A 14,615-nucleotide genomic window follows, 5' to 3' on the forward strand; every position below is an offset into this window, starting at 1 on the left:
TTCCAGGACAGGCTCCAAAACCACAGAGAAACCCTGTCTCGAAAAACCAAAAACAAAAACAAAACCAAAAACAAAAAACAAACAAAAAAAAAAACAGAAGTCATATGGTAAGGTATTGAAACTCTAGCACATGCCGTTAATCTCAGCACTCACGAGGCCGAGGAAGATGGATCTCTGTGAGTTCCAGGACAGCCTGATCTACAAAGCAAGTTCCAGGACAGCCAGGGCTACATAGAGAAATCCTGTCTCAGAAACTCGGAAAACAAAAAAAAAAGAAAAGAAAACACATAAATAAAAATATTAAAAATTATACTCCACCCTCCTTTCTCTTCCTTCCTTCCCTCCTTCCTTCCTTCTTCCTTTCCTCCTCCTCCAAGACAGGGTTTCTCCGTGTAGCCCTGGCTTCCCTGGAACTCACTCTGCGAACCAGGCTGGCCTCAAACTTAGAGATGTCTCTGCCTCCTGAGTGCTGGGATCAAAGGCATGTACACCACTACCCAGCAGTCTAACCTCCTTTTATTTTTAATTTAATTTTATCATTTTGTTGTGAATAAATGTTTTGCCTGAATGTATATCTGTGTACCACATGTGTACCTGGGGCCTATCGAATCCAGAAGAGGTTGTAGGGCCCTCTAGAACTGAAGTTACAGCTGTAGCATCCACGTGAGTGCTGGGAGCCTGGGTCTGCAAGAGCAGCAAGTGCTCTTTACTGCCGAGCCATCTCTCCAGCCCCTGTGCCCTCCTTTTAAGGGAAGAGAGAAGCAGGGGAAAGCAGTCATGTCACGATAGTCTGGACTAAAGTGCTAGAGGTACAGGGGGGAGAAAACCAAATGTGCAAGGGAGGAAGGAGCTCAAAACACCAATGCTGGGAAGATCCCAACCTCCAGCATGGAGGTGAACTCATTGGGGTAAGGAAATTAGGAGGACGTCCATGTTTGTATATATCTGTCTTATGGACTGCACCATTCAGGCTGTAGCTAGACACATGGGTCTGACGCTCCAGAGAGGGTTGGATTGTAAATTAATGAAATCTCAGGGGAACTATTAATAGAAGAGACCCTAGCCCAGAGACTAGTTTCCTTCGTCTAATCCACTGAGGTTCCTCGCTCTCCCTCTAGGTGGCGCTACAGCCTTGCACTTCTCAGGCGCGTTTTCTGAATCGCGCTTTCTCTTTGCGACCTGGCATCTCTCTCCCTGGACGCGCCTAGGTCATGCCCTCTCAGCTGGAGACCCAAAACAGGAGCTGACTCTGGAAAGCATGTCACCCACGCGGCCAGCACATGCCTGGAGGCTCAAGGACTTCAGGGAGGGTGGTGTGGCTGGCGTGAGCACCTGTCCCTTGGGTCCCCTCCAAAAACCAAGGTAGGGAATGTGTGGAGGGGACGGGCCAGTAGGCAGCGCCTTGCTCAGGGATGCGTGGAAAGAAAAGGCGACCAAGTTCGGTCCCCAGACACACTGGGAACGGAAGCTATTGGTCCCTTGGGTCATCCCCTCGTGGGAGGCATGTCGCGGACCCTTTAAGGCTCCATCTCCCTTGCCCTCCCCCGCCCGGGACAGGCTGGGACACCCGGGACCTGACATTTGGCGAAGTCGAACTTGAGATCTAAAAATAGCCACTCCGGGTTACTTCGGGGCATTGTTTCTGACACACACACCCCCGCGCGCTCTGTGTCACCCTGCTGGAGTTACCCGGTACCCTGGCAAATGCACCTTAGCCCATGCCCTCCTCTTCGACCTCACAGGGGGACCAGCTGCACTCAACTCTAAGAAATTTCGCAGTCCAGAGTTTTGGCTGGCGGGAGGAGCCTTTTGTTCCAAGAACCCTACTTTAAAAACTCCGAGGCTGGCGGGAACCATAGGGGCGTGTCTCCCCACGACACTAGGCTAGAGGTGGGGGCGTGGCCTTTTGGGGTGTGCGGGCTCCTGGCCAATGGGTGTTGTGAGGGGCGTGGCCCATGGCGGGGCGGGAGTGAGGAGGTGGCTTCAGCTCCCCGCATCTTTTCCCCACCAAGCGGTTCTCATTAGATCCCGGAGAGCCCTGGTGCTCTCCGGCTCCTTGGTTGTGGCAGTGGGTCCCACCAGACGCGCCCTGTGCACGTTACTTCGGGACGCCAGGGTTCGCCTTCTGCTCATCCGGCCGGGGCCAGACACCCTATTCGCTTTTTCTTACTGCAGCGCCCGAGTCTTCAGTTCTTTTAAAACAAGATGCCGTCGGGTTTCCAGCAGATCGGCTCTGAAGTAAGGTTCAACATTCGGGGGCAAATCGGGGACGCGGGTCCGGCTTTTCTTGGGCTGGGGTCGAGGTTGGGGTCAGCTAGGAGGCGGTTCCTGCGCAGGCGCAGGGGTTGGAAATGGGGGGCTGGCTATTTATACTCAGCCTAGACAACCCGTGACTGTCAGATTCCAATCCCTCCATGAGACAGAGTGGGTCCGAAGGGCTCTTCACGCGCCCAGGCTGCGACGAATCCAGAGTTTGTCTCCTGTCTTACTGTACGCAGCACTGAGTGGCTTCCTGCCCTCACCTCAACTTGGGAAGGCAGATCCGGAGTCTCACCCTCCCAGAGCTGCGGGTCTATTCAGACTCACAGGGTTTCTGGGACCGAGGCACTTTGGGGGCCCCACCCCCACTCCTGGCGCTCCTCCAGGAGGCTGAACTTTCTCTTGGCCTTGCGGTGGGTGGAGGGGCAGAGGGGAGTGTCAGCCCCCACCCTACCCCCCAGCTCAGGTTTCCTCTTGGAGACAGACTGTACCGCCAGCAGCAGTCACCACTGCCACCGCCCCTCACACCACCATGCCTGCCTCTTCCCTTGGGCATGGCTCTCTCTCCCTGCTAAAATCCCGTTATATCCCCTGGTCCTTGGTCCCAGCTTAGGAGTTGAGGGAAGGTTAGGCCGAGACTTTAAAAGCAATGACCCAGATGCCCTTTCTGGAATGGCCGTTCTTGGGCCTGTTGAGGGCCCGCTGGAGCCCGCTGAGAGAACTTCCAGAAGGAAGAGATGAGGATTAGGGCTGATACTAATACTAAACCTAACAGTTTATAAAAGCAGGCAATATCTGGGATATTATTAACAGCCGATTTTAGCTTTTACAGTCTTTTTACAGACTGACAGGTAGTCCAGGGAGGCAGTATCACCTCACAAAAGAGGAAACTCAGGTTCCCTTCAGAGTGGGGAAGTGACTTACCCAAGGTCACACGAATCTAAGCCTGCCTCAAGGTCACAGGGGAATTCTGAGGTTTGCCTGTAGTGTGGCCCCAGACACGCGTTTTTCCTACATGCCCAGGTTCCTGTTGAGTTGTTTACAGTGGAATCTTTGAACAATTCCTAATATGGCCCACTTTCTCTCACCCAGTCTGTTGGATGGAGCCCAGGATCTTCATGCTCCAGCTGGGCCTGGGCCCCTGAAGGAAGCCAAACGGGATTTTATGTGACACGCTTCCCTTTGTCTGTCCATCTGTCCAGGATGGGGAACCCCCTCGGCAGAGGGTGACTGGGACTCTAGTCCTCGCTGTGTTCTCGGCTGTGCTCGGCTCCCTTCAGTTTGGCTACAACATTGGGGTCATCAATGCCCCACAGAAGGTGAGAGATGGTACAGCTGTGGAGGTGAGCACTCGGAGGTGACAGAAAGAGGTCTCTAGATTCACTCCCATGTCGTCCCCCAGGTGATTGAACAGAGCTACAATGCGACATGGCTGGGGAGGCAGGGTCCTGAGGGACCCAATTCCATCCCACAAGGCACCCTTACTACACTCTGGGCTCTCTCCGTGGCCATCTTTTCTGTGGGCGGCATGATTTCTTCCTTCCTCGTTGGCATTATTTCTCAGTGGTTGGGAAGGTATGGAGCTGGAGAGCAGGGGTGGGGAGGTAGGAAGGAGGGCCATAGCATGGGTGCCCTGACCAGCCCTCCTCCTTGTGTGCCTGCCAGGAAAAGGGCTATGCTGGCCAATAATGTCTTGGCAGTGCTGGGGGGCACCCTCATGGGCCTAGCCAACGCCGCTGCCTCCTATGAGATCCTCATTCTCGGCCGCTTCCTCATCGGCGCCTACTCAGGTACCTGTGGGTGCAATGGCGCTGTTGTGCCCCTGCTGTCCTCAATCGTGTATGGGCTTCTGTAAGCCCTCTTTTCTTCCTTCTGCCCAGGGCTAACGTCAGGCTTGGTGCCTATGTATGTGGGAGAAATCGCCCCCACTCATCTTCGGGGTGCCTTGGGAACACTCAACCAATTGGCCATCGTCATTGGCATTCTAATTGCCCAGGTAAAGGCCTGGCCTTGAGAGGAGTTAAGAGGAGGAGCTGGATTGGACATCCATAGTCGAGCAGGAAGGAGTAAAGACACCTTTCTATCTTTCCTACCTTCTCCCACAGGTGTTGGGCTTGGAGTCTATGCTGGGCACAGCTACCCTGTGGCCGCTGCTTCTGGCTATCACAGTACTTCCTGCCCTTCTGCAGCTGATTCTGTTGCCCTTCTGTCCCGAGAGCCCCAGATACCTCTACATCATCCGGAACTTGGAGGGGCCTGCCCGAAAGAGTGAGCTCTCACCTTGCATATAGCCCAGGCTCACACCTCCATCCCATCCATCTTGCTAGTACCCTCCTCCTCTCAGGCTCCATAAGGCCTGACATTCCCCACCCCCAGGTCTGAAGCGTCTAACAGGCTGGGCTGATGTGTCTGATGCACTGGCTGAGCTGAAGGATGAGAAGCGGAAGTTGGAACGAGAGCGGCCCATGTCTCTGCCCCAGCTCCTGGGCAGCCGCACCCACCGGCAGCCTCTCATCATTGCGGTTGTGCTACAACTGAGCCAGCAGCTCTCCGGCATCAATGCTGTACGTATGGAGACCCAGGCAGACAGTGGGTCAGGTAGCAATTTGGAGAAAGGGAGAAGGGAATAAGCCATCTCCTCTATCAGCATTCAGGCTCAGTCCAGTTTGGTGTGGTTGGAAAGGGCCAGACATTCCTACCATGGTCCTTCCTGCTCCCTCACTTCTAGGTTTTCTACTATTCAACCAGCATCTTCGAGTCAGCTGGCGTAGGACAGCCAGCCTACGCCACCATAGGAGCTGGTGTGGTCAACACGGTCTTCACGTTGGTCTCGGTAACTGTGCCTGTGGAGCGGCCACATCACTAGGTTTTTAGCCCTGGGTGCCTTGGAGATCCTACTCTTGTTTTTTCCCAACTGACCGGCTCCCCACCCCCCACCCCAACAGGTGCTCTTGGTAGAACGTGCTGGGCGACGGACGCTCCATCTCCTAGGCCTGGCAGGCATGTGTGGCTGCGCCATCTTGATGACAGTGGCTCTGCTCCTGCTGGTGAGGACACAGCAGTCCAACCCATGGGGATAACCTCATGGGGCTATGGGACTGCGTGCTGGGACCACGGGAGCTTGGTTCTAGAGTCCGGTCTGCTTCTGAAGTACCCTGGCCACACCAGGGCCTAGCTATAGCACAAGTCTAGCAGTCCCTGTGAAGCCTCAGGACCCATAATTCCCAAAGAAACATCTTCAGAGCCAAGCTGGGAATCAACCATTACAGGACAATCTCCACCTGGAAACCATCTGAGGCAGCCAATAAAATGGCAGCACTCAGACACGCTCCACAGCGGCTCAACATTTGGGAGGCTGTGGTGAAAGACTTACAAGTTCCAGGCCCGTCTGAAAAGTGGGTGAAGAGGGGGTGCTCCAGGGTCTGATCTAGCCTAGAATGGCAACCTCTACCCAACAAGCCCTGGAAAGGAGATTTCAGTTCTCTGGGCCTAGGGCAAGAGGAGAGAGATCTAGAGAGGTTGGGATCAAATTTTCTACTCTTCTTTCCTGGTCTCTAGGAACGGGTTCCAGCCATGAGCTATGTCTCCATCTTGGCCATATTTGGCTTTGTGGCCTTCTTTGAGATCGGCCCCGGCCCCATCCCCTGGTTCATTGTGGCCGAGCTCTTCAGCCAGGGACCCCGCCCAGCAGCCATGGCTGTAGCTGGTTTCTCCAACTGGACCTGTAACTTCATTGTTGGCATGGGTTTCCAGTATGTTGCGGTAGGTTCCCGGCCCTTTGCCCAGCTTCCCATGACCAGTGGCCAGAGGGGAGGCAACCCACCCCTAGTTCCCGCGCTGTCCAGTCAGGGACTCCCAGGCTCACAGGTAGTTTCTGGATGGAACTACACCAGAGTCAAACAAGTAGAAATAGATGGGCCAGCAGCAGAGTTTTTTTTTTCTTCAGAGTTATCTTTTAAAAAATAAACAGTGGTATAATTTAGACCAGAAATAAAATGATTAACTTTCTAGTAATGCTATAAGTGGTTTAGGAATCTACTCCAAGTGTACGCTCTTAGGATAGCAAAGGGTGAAAAGCTAAAGGGGTTTTTCCATGTAAATTTTAATTTCTGGTCATTTCTGGTATCTCTTGAAGGAGTCACCTGCTCCTTGAAGTAGCCCCAGCTCCTTATTAGTCTTTAGCTCCTTGCTTCCCACCCTCTGTCGTCAACACCTCTTTCTCCGACTGTCCCAGGATGCTATGGGTCCCTACGTCTTCCTTCTATTTGCCGTCCTCCTGCTTGGCTTCTTCGCCTTCACCTTCCTCAAAGTGCCTGAAACCAGAGGCCGGACGTTTGACCAGATCTCAGCTGCCTTCCGTCGGACACCTTCCCTCTTAGAGCAGGAGGTGAAACCCAGTACAGAGCTTGAATACTTAGGGCCAGATGAGAACGACTGAGGGGCAGGGCAGGGTGGGAGAGCCGCCCTCTCCACCCACGCCCCTCCTTTCCTCTGCAGCACTTTAGCCCCCTTTTCCCATCACCTCCAGGATGGAGGAACTGCAGCCTGGAGAACTGGGAAGCTGAGGGAAGGGTGGTTCATGTACCCCCTCATTCCCCTCCTGTGACTTGGATTATTTATGTGTTGTGGCTAGGCTGTGGCCACCCAGTGGGCTATTCTCCTCTTTTGCCTTCCTCCTGCCCCTACCCAGACTCAGCCCCAGAATAGTTTTGCTCCTTTTAGAGAAGTGGACCTGCAGAGGGAGGTACTGGGTTGAATTCAGTGGATGAGCAGGAGCAGAGGTGGATCGAGCGACTTCCTACCAACTCCGACTCCGCCCACAATTTGGCACTTTCCCTGAATTCTTGCCACATAGACTCTGGGTGAAGGGGGTTCTGTCTTGACCCCACCAGGGCAAAGGACACACCCTCCCAAAGTCTAGCCTCTCCACAGTCCCTGTGGGCTCCACCTTCCAGGGCAAAGGAACACAACAGTATATACCTGAGTGTGGCAAGGAGCAGTAGCAAGCACCAGTCTCTAGGCTTGGGGTGCTATCCTGTTCCCCACAGCTGCAAGTGTGGGTACCAGCTCTTTCTTGTTCCCCTCCAGGAAGGGTGCTAGACCTGAAAGCTTTTGACCAACTAAGGGCAAGAGGGGATTTGAAAGGCTGCCTATAAACACTGGTTGGGAGGGAGCCTTTGGATATTTTTGTATGTTTTGAAGAACGAGTAGGTAGCAGAAACCCAAGGGCTGCTGTATTAAATGTGTATATAGAGATTCATCCATAAAGTCACTGTATGAAGATGAGTGTCCTGTCATGGAGGAGCTGGAGGGTGGGTGAGACAGACAAGTCGCCCTCACTCCTCTTTGTTCTGCTTTGGCTCAAGAGCTCAGAAGCCTCTAGAGTCTAGATTCTGTCAGTTATTCATATCCACTTCTATTACCCCATTAAAAAAAAAAAATAGGGTCTTGATGGGTGGTGGTGGCGCACGCCTTTAATTCCAGCACTGAGGAGGCAGAGGCTGGCAGATCTGAGTTCAAGGCCAGCCTGGTCTACAGAGTGAGTTCCAGAACAGCCAGGGCTACACAGTAAGACCCTGTCTCAAAAAACTGACCAGCAGCAAAAACGGTCTTACTATACAGCCAGGCTGGCCTTGTGTGTGTAGTCAGCCTCTTGCCTCAGCCTCCTGGAGTCCTGGGATTACAGGCCCGAATCCAAATGCCCCACTTTTTAAAAACACTGACAAAAGAGTCTATGCGGCCCAGGATGGCCTGGAATTAGGAACCCTCCTGACTCAGCTTCCTGAGTGTTGGCTCCTTACTCTGACTGTCTCCATTGCTTTAGTTCACAGTAAATGTTTTATAAACTACACTGACAAGTGCCCAGGCACTGCAGAGATCTCCCCCTCAGCTAACGGACCCAAGTGTGATTCTCAGTGATGAGAGTTCTTGTCAGAACTGAATTGTCTGCGCGCATCTTAACCCCACGTGTGATCCAGAAGTGAGTCACCGATGATTCCTCATCTCCAACAGAAAAGAGGCAGAGACTGAGACACCAAGAAAGCCTGCTTTTGTTTTTACTGGAGGCTCAGGTGGCACGTGACAGTTCATAAAATGGCTTCAGAGGTGTTGGGAGGAGGTCGAAGGGAAACAAAAAATAAATGGGTGGGAAAGAAAAACAAGCAGGAGGAGGTGAAGAGCCGGCTGGTCCTTCTCAGCCTGACTTAGGGAGGAAGGTGGTGCCTCTGAACGGTAAGGATGGATCCCTTCCTGCAACCCTTGGGAGGGGAGAGGGAAAAGAGAAAAAGCCAAAGGCTGTTGCTTTGGCCCTCCTGAGTCTCAAGGGAAAAGCTGATGTTTTGATGTCATGAATTATGGGAAAGCGGGGAGGGGGATGCTGGGTAGTCAGTTGGAAATGGGCAGATACCTAAGAACGAGGGAAAAAAGACAAGTCATAAAGGATGACAGCAGAACCCAGTCCCTGGCTTTCTTAGTCAGCAGCAACTCACCAGATGGTAGCTCTGGGTGTCCCGAGGTGGAATCACTCCAGTATGGTGGTGGGGGGGTCCCCACTGTTGATAGGTGCTGAGGTCTAAAGACAGCAGTGGCTAATTAAGACCGGTTCACGACCTGCTTCAACTTTCTCTTAACTTTCCTCTTCTGCCCCTTCCAACCAACTCCCACAGTTCACACCCCAGCAGCTGGGGACAGGAGCGGGGCATTCATTTAAGGCAACCTGGGCTTGACTGCCTGTGCTGGGGTTTCCTGGTGATAGCACTGTCTGCCAGGGGGGGGCCAAGCAGGCTGATGGGGGGAGGCAGGGACAAGGAAAGCACAGGGCCAAAGAACTGAATTTGAAGCAAAGGAAAAGGACAGAAAGAGGGCAACTGATCTTGGCCTTTCCCACACTGAGTTTCAGGCAACTAAGACCCCACCTCTGCGGCTATAGGCTGCCGGGGGCCAGGGGGCTGCTGCCGACGCCGCTGGAAGTAAGGGCGGTTTCGTGGACGCTGGGGCTCAGGCCGGGAGCCATCAGTGGGGCCTTGACTGGGCTTGGTCTCGCCATCCCCACCTTCTGTGGTAGGCTGTTGGGGTGGCCTAGGGCGGAAAGGCCTAGAAAAGAAACAATCTCTGACAGGACCAGTGCACCCAGGGTAGTAGACTCCCTTCCCTCAGGATTCCGTTTTCTTATCCCAGGCTCTTAGAACTTTTAGAATTCTTGTCCTTTTACATAGGCCCAACACTGAACCCTGAAGGGAAGATACAGTATAGTCTTACCTTCGGTACCTGGGCCGGAATCTGGGTGGGGGCACCCGTTCATCTCCCTGCTGTTGGTCCCCCTCCAATGGGGCTGTCTCCTTGGGTTCTACCCCATCGGAGCCCTGGGAATAGACAAGGCGTAGGTGAGCTATTGAGCCCCCTGCTATTCCTTGGCCAGGTCATCTTTTGTTGTTCCTAGTCTTAAGTTCTCAGGTCTCCGCTCTCACAACTGGCCAACTCCACAGCTGGCTCCATCTCACCTCTATGGGCTGCTGCTGGTTAGGGGGCCGAGGGCCTCGCACAAACCGCCTTCGATAGAAGAAGGGTGGTGGGCGCCGTCGTCTAGGTCGCTGCCCTGAGTCCTCTGCCCGCTCCCCTTCACTGCCAGGTTCAGTCCCACCGGAGGGAGCCTCTGCCACCATGGGTGGTGGGGCAGCCGGGCGAGGCCGGGGGATGAATCTGCGGAACCTACGTCGATTGGGGGCATAGCGGCTGCCCTTCACTGGCACCCCCCCAGGCCCAGTTACATTAGCAGCTTCTGCACCCTGGGGAGGCAAAGAAGGAGTAATCAGAACTTGTCCTGGTCACAAGCACACAGCATTTACAAACCTGCCAGATCACTGGTGTCCCCCTTCTTCTGGCCCAAGTCCTCTATCCTGTGGCCCCTCAAAATCACTCCTTTCTCCCCTCCCCCAAGGGGCAGCAGCAGGAGTTTGTACCCATCTGAGAAGAAACAACTTGTCCTGAGAAATAACTGCCACATTCCCCTCCCCCCCCCAGAGTAAAGACAGGACAGGATGAGATAGAGGGAGCCACTCTCCCTCCTTCACTCCAGAGGACTGACTGAGGGTCCTGCTAGGGCTGGGGTCCCATGTAGAGAACACACGGAAGTGCTTGGTGAACTAGAGAGAAGAAACCACATTACTGGCTGGTGGCAGGGACAGATTCTTTAGGGCGTGCCCTAGAGCAGCCCTAACATCCCACAGCATCCAGGAGAGCACACAGGCCCCATCCCCGCAATAGGAGGCAGAGCTGGCCCCAGCAGGATCAAAGCCTAGGCTGACAACCAGGCAACCCTCCCACAGTCCTGGCCAACTTCACCCCACAGCAGCTCCCAAACCTTCTCTCCTTCCACGACATCAAACTCCACGGTCTCCCCATCTCCAACACTCCGCAGAAACTTCCTGGGGTTGTTTCTTTTAATAGCTGTCTAGTTGGGGGGAAAGTCATGAGAAAAGTGAGGGCAGAGATCAGGACCTCTCACCAGCTTCAGGCTCCACCCAACTCCACTCTGACATTTTACTGGAGTCTAGGGCTGAAGCGCAGAGCAGGAAAGTGCTCAAAGTGGGGCAGGGCCTGGAGCGCAGCCCCGCAGCACAGATGTGAGCGTGTTAGTAGGGAAGTCATGAGCGAGAGGTCTGAGGGATCCACTGTAAAGTCTCCACGGTCCCCAACATGTCCTCCCTTCCCTTCACCCCTCAGGGGCTTCAAAAAATGGAGGCAGTAGAAACTCAAAAGCAAAACAAAGGCTGAAATGTCGTAAGTTGCTCCTTACCTGGATCCCACCGAGCACTCGCCACCACAGCAGTGGTTCTCAAACTAGCCAGGAGCAGAATCACCTGGGAGCGCGTTACAACAGAGCACCCAGCCCCAAGGCTCATCAATTCCGTGCCTTGGGCAGGGCCTGAGAATTCAGGTGATGCTGCTGCCTGCCGGTGCAGGGAACACACTTTTGAGATTCACTGTACCCAAGTGTCTCTGGCCTTGCCCTCGGAAAACTGCCTGATTCCTTCCTGTGGTGTTAACAGGTCCCAGGAGGTGGTGGGCATGCCATGCCCTGAGGGCAACATGCACAACTCTGACAGCTGTTCAGCCACTCAACGGAAGTAGGGCTAATGGTGGTTCATACAGGCACCTGAGGTGGATGGGAGGCCAGCTATTCCTCATGGGCAGGCCGTTGTGAAGTTAAGAGCCAGAGAAACATATCGTGTGCAGCTAGAGGTTGTGGGAAAGGCTTCCACAGAGAGGGCCAGTGCCTCCCCTCAGAAAGCCAACCTAGCTCTTACCTGGTGAACAAAGACATCCTCCTTGGTGTCATTCCTGCAGAACAGGATGGGTGGTTAAGGGGGTGACGGTGAGGCACTCAGTTCCGCTGAGGCCTCCCTAGGTGCCCATTCCCAAGATGGGCCCATCCTCTCCACTCTTTCAGTTCCTGGGGGTATGCTGGGGCCCTGGGAAAGAGCAAGCAGCAGGGTCCCCGAAAGCTGGTGCAAAGAGAACACGCTGCAAATCCCCAGCAAGAACTAGGACTTCATAAGGAAAAGGTAGGAGGAGGCCGCAAAGGCACCTTCAAGAAACCAGGAGAGCCTCACCTTCTACCCCAGAGGCACCTCAGAACCTACTGGTGCCAGGTGTAACTGTCCCTGGCCAATGTCCCCTCCTCCCCTTAACCCCTCTTGGGGGTTGGAAAATTCCACAGGCTCCTTCCTTCTAGGATCAGAGAGGGAGAAAGCAGGGCCAGGGCACCCGGCTCAAAGGAGAGAGCAAGGCACACACAGGTGCAGTCCCCAACAGCCGCACCGGCACCGTCTTCTCTTTACCCTCAGCCTGGAGGTGAGCCACAAGCGCCCTCCACACACTGAACAGGATGAAAAGACACGCTCCCATTCTTCACCACCACCCTGCCTGTGACTTCTTTAATCCCAGGACAGGGAGCAGGAGGCGTCCTTGCAGGAAGCCGCCTTCCCCAGAGCAAATGTTCTAGCTTTAAAGACCGTGGGTCTGCACAAAGGTCAGCCTGCAAAGAGGGAACGGAGGCTCCCAGGAGGACTTGGCTGGGCAGGGTGCCTGGGCTGGGGAAGGCCACAGTAGGGGAGACCTGCCACAATTTAGAGAGGTGTGGCTGCCAACTGAAGAAGAGCAGTAGTCTATGGCTGGGCAGGCACTCTCCCCGCCCCAGCTTCAGTTCCATCAGGTGGAAGCAGGGGAGCTGGTTCAAATGAGCCACAGCTCTTTAGAGAATTTGTATAGGTGCCGGGAGTGTTGCCCTTAACCAGGAAACCAGTGAGGGCCCCAAGCAGGAGCCCCAAACATTCTACCCCAAAGGCACAAAGCAAGCTAAAAATAATGAAGCAACTCCAGAAGGTGAGAGAGAGGAGCTGGGAAGGTCAGGGTCAGGATTGCCAAGTTCGTGGATCATTAATCCTCTGCTGCCCTTGAAGATGCGGATGCAGCTTCGTCTTGCCAGTAAGCACACATTAGTGCTGTGGTTAAAGACTCTCAACCAGCCTCAGCTGGACATCACAACCATGTGCCTTGGCAGGGGTAGAGATGAATAATGTGTCCAATCCCACAGGCCAGCTCAGAAAAAGACACCCGTTCCTCCCCCTCCCTGGGTTCTTTGGATACCTGTTGATGAATCCGTAACCATTCCGGACGTTGAACCATTTGACAGTGCCCAGGACTTGGATTGCTGCCAGGCAGAGATGCAGTGGGGACAGTAAGATGGGGGAAGAGACGGAGTTGGGCTGAATTTTGAGAGAAACTAAGCTAAAAATCTAACCTGCCTCCCTATTAAGTTTCGACTCATCAGATCTCACTGGGAGCGTCAAAGTGTTCTCACCCGGGTTCTACTATTTGGAATCCCTCACACAGGGAGGGGATTCAGACGTTCAAACCCACGCTCCTTACATCCTACAAAGTTCAGGTCCTTCACCTAGAGTACTCACCTGGTCCACCCTGAGGGTCAAAACTCTACAGCTCTTCTAGCCCTCCCAAATGTAAGGGTCCCACTGCACCTGCTCCCCCAAACTCAGAGGTTTACCTAACAAGAACCAGAGTCAGCTACACCAAGTCTCCAGCTAACCGGGGCGGGGCCAGGCCCTGAGGCTTTATTTTCCTACCCAAGGCCCTAGCTGGACCTTCCCGCCCCGCCCTCCCGCTCAGGAAGGTGCAGCACGGTTTCCCTCCAGGGGAATCCACTGATAGTTTGTTCGGCAGCTCCCGGACCGGCTAGTCCTTTGGGCCAGGCCTACCTTCGGCTTGCCAAACCCTGCTACCCCTCCCCCAGCCCGCCGACCCTCAGAGCCCCCCTAGCGCGTGCCCCCCCCTCACCCAGCACCGGCTTGTCCGCCTGACTCCGGACCGGGGGCGCGGGAGTCCCCGAAGCCGCCGTCGCCGGGTTGCCAGGGGTGCGAGGGCCGGGCACTGAGGGGGTCCCAGCAGCGGGGCCAGAGGCGGCTCCGCCCCCGCCGCCCGCCCCGCCGCCTGCTTTCTGCGGCTCTCCCGCGGGCACGGGTACTACCACCGCTACCACCCCTGCCGCCGTCGCGGGCACCGTCGCCGCGGGGGCCGCTGTCGCCACCACTGCCGCCTCCGCCTCGCTCATCCCGCCGGGTCCAGTACCGGCCCCCGCCGCCACCGCCTCCTCCGCCGCTGCCACCACCACCGCCCTGGCCCCTCCCCCCGGCTCGCGGACCGGCCACCCGGCTCGGTCCTCGCGCCCCGAGTCTCGCCCGCACGCCTGCCGCGGGCCCGGAGCCGAGGCCAATCGCAGCTGGCTGTAGCGGCGCGCTCAGGTCCCGCCTCCCGGCCACAGGCCAATCCCGGCCGCGCAGCCCCCCAGGCCCGCACGCCGGCCCCGCCCCCCGGACTCAGCTCCGAAGCGGCGGCCCCCGCCCGCAACTCCGTAAGTACACCTGGGCCCCGCCTCCCCGCCGTCACGTGGCGCGCTCGGCCCAGTCCATTGGCCAGCGACTCCTTTCCCCTCCCCCTTCCGCCCCTTTCCACCGGCCGCGGGAAATCAAACCGGCTGGTGGCGCCCCAACGGCCACCTGGCCTGTGCGCGCCAGCGGGGTCCGGGCGAGCCTCCCAGGTTGCCCCTGACGACCCGGGTGGGGGTAGCGGTCAGCAGCCGCGTTTCTGCAGCGAGGGTTCCGCTGGCCTCTACCCTTCAGACGGTCGGTGCCTGGACTCTGCTGCCCCGACCGCACAGACCCTCCCCGCACACTCCTGAACAAGCGCGGTGGTTTTCACAAGCAGAAGCCCCTCGATTTTAGGGTTTTAGGGCTTTTTGAAACAACGTCTCAGTTGCACAGCCTGGCTCTGAACTCCTGATC

General features: G+C 55.6%; 2 protein-coding genes across 2 annotated transcripts; one reads left to right on the forward strand and one right to left on the reverse strand.

Annotated features, from left to right (window-relative positions):
* The first annotated feature begins 2,063 nt into the window (after positions 1 to 2,063).
* Slc2a4 (solute carrier family 2 member 4) lies at positions 2,064 to 7,536 on the forward strand. The gene is made up of 11 exons (XM_005349730.3): positions 2,064 to 2,238; positions 3,462 to 3,578; positions 3,662 to 3,834; positions 3,925 to 4,049; positions 4,140 to 4,255; positions 4,365 to 4,527; positions 4,636 to 4,823; positions 4,988 to 5,092; positions 5,205 to 5,306; positions 5,818 to 6,021; positions 6,494 to 7,536. Exons 1-11 carry the CDS (start codon positions 2,206 to 2,208, stop codon positions 6,695 to 6,697), a joined length of 1,530 nt encoding a protein of 509 aa, XP_005349787.1. The 5' UTR covers positions 2,064 to 2,205; the 3' UTR covers positions 6,698 to 7,536.
* Positions 7,537 to 8,325: 789 nt separating this feature from the next.
* Ybx2 (Y-box binding protein 2) lies at positions 8,326 to 13,916 on the reverse strand. Its single transcript, XM_005349733.2, has 9 exons — positions 13,612 to 13,916; positions 12,907 to 12,970; positions 11,565 to 11,598; positions 10,619 to 10,708; positions 9,759 to 10,043; positions 9,517 to 9,620; positions 9,174 to 9,351; positions 8,748 to 8,830; positions 8,326 to 8,665 (listed from the first exon to the last, which is right to left on the reverse strand). Exons 1-8 carry the CDS (start codon positions 13,883 to 13,885, stop codon positions 8,780 to 8,782), a joined length of 1,080 nt encoding a protein of 359 aa, XP_005349790.1. The 5' UTR covers positions 13,886 to 13,916; the 3' UTR covers positions 8,326 to 8,665; positions 8,748 to 8,779.
* Positions 13,917 to 14,615: the final 699 nt, after the last annotated feature.

Source organism: Microtus ochrogaster, chromosome 7 (assembly GCF_000317375.1).
Source record: "Microtus ochrogaster isolate Prairie Vole_2 chromosome 7, MicOch1.0, whole genome shotgun sequence".
Lineage (NCBI taxonomy): Eukaryota > Metazoa > Chordata > Mammalia > Rodentia > Cricetidae > Microtus > Microtus ochrogaster.

Coding starts and splice junctions, on each gene's coding strand:
- Slc2a4 (XM_005349730.3), top strand. CDS start 2,206: ATGCCGTCGGGTTTCCAGCAGATCGGCTCTGAA. Junction 3,579..3,661: donor TCATCAATGCCCCACAGAAG/GTGAGAGATGGT, acceptor GTCGTCCCCCAG/GTGATTGAACAGAGCTACAA. Junction 6,022..6,493: donor TGGGTTTCCAGTATGTTGCG/GTAGGTTCCCGG, acceptor CGACTGTCCCAG/GATGCTATGGGTCCCTACGT.
- Ybx2 (XM_005349733.2), bottom strand. CDS start 13,885: ATGAGCGAGGCGGAGGCGGCAGTGGTGGCGACAGCGGCCCCCGCGGCG. Junction 12,971..13,611: donor GGCGGACAAGCCGGTGCTGG/GTGAGGGGGGGG, acceptor TCTGCCTGGCAG/CAATCCAAGTCCTGGGCACT. Junction 11,599..12,906: donor GGTTACGGATTCATCAACAG/GTATCCAAAGAA, acceptor CCTGTTCTGCAG/GAATGACACCAAGGAGGATG.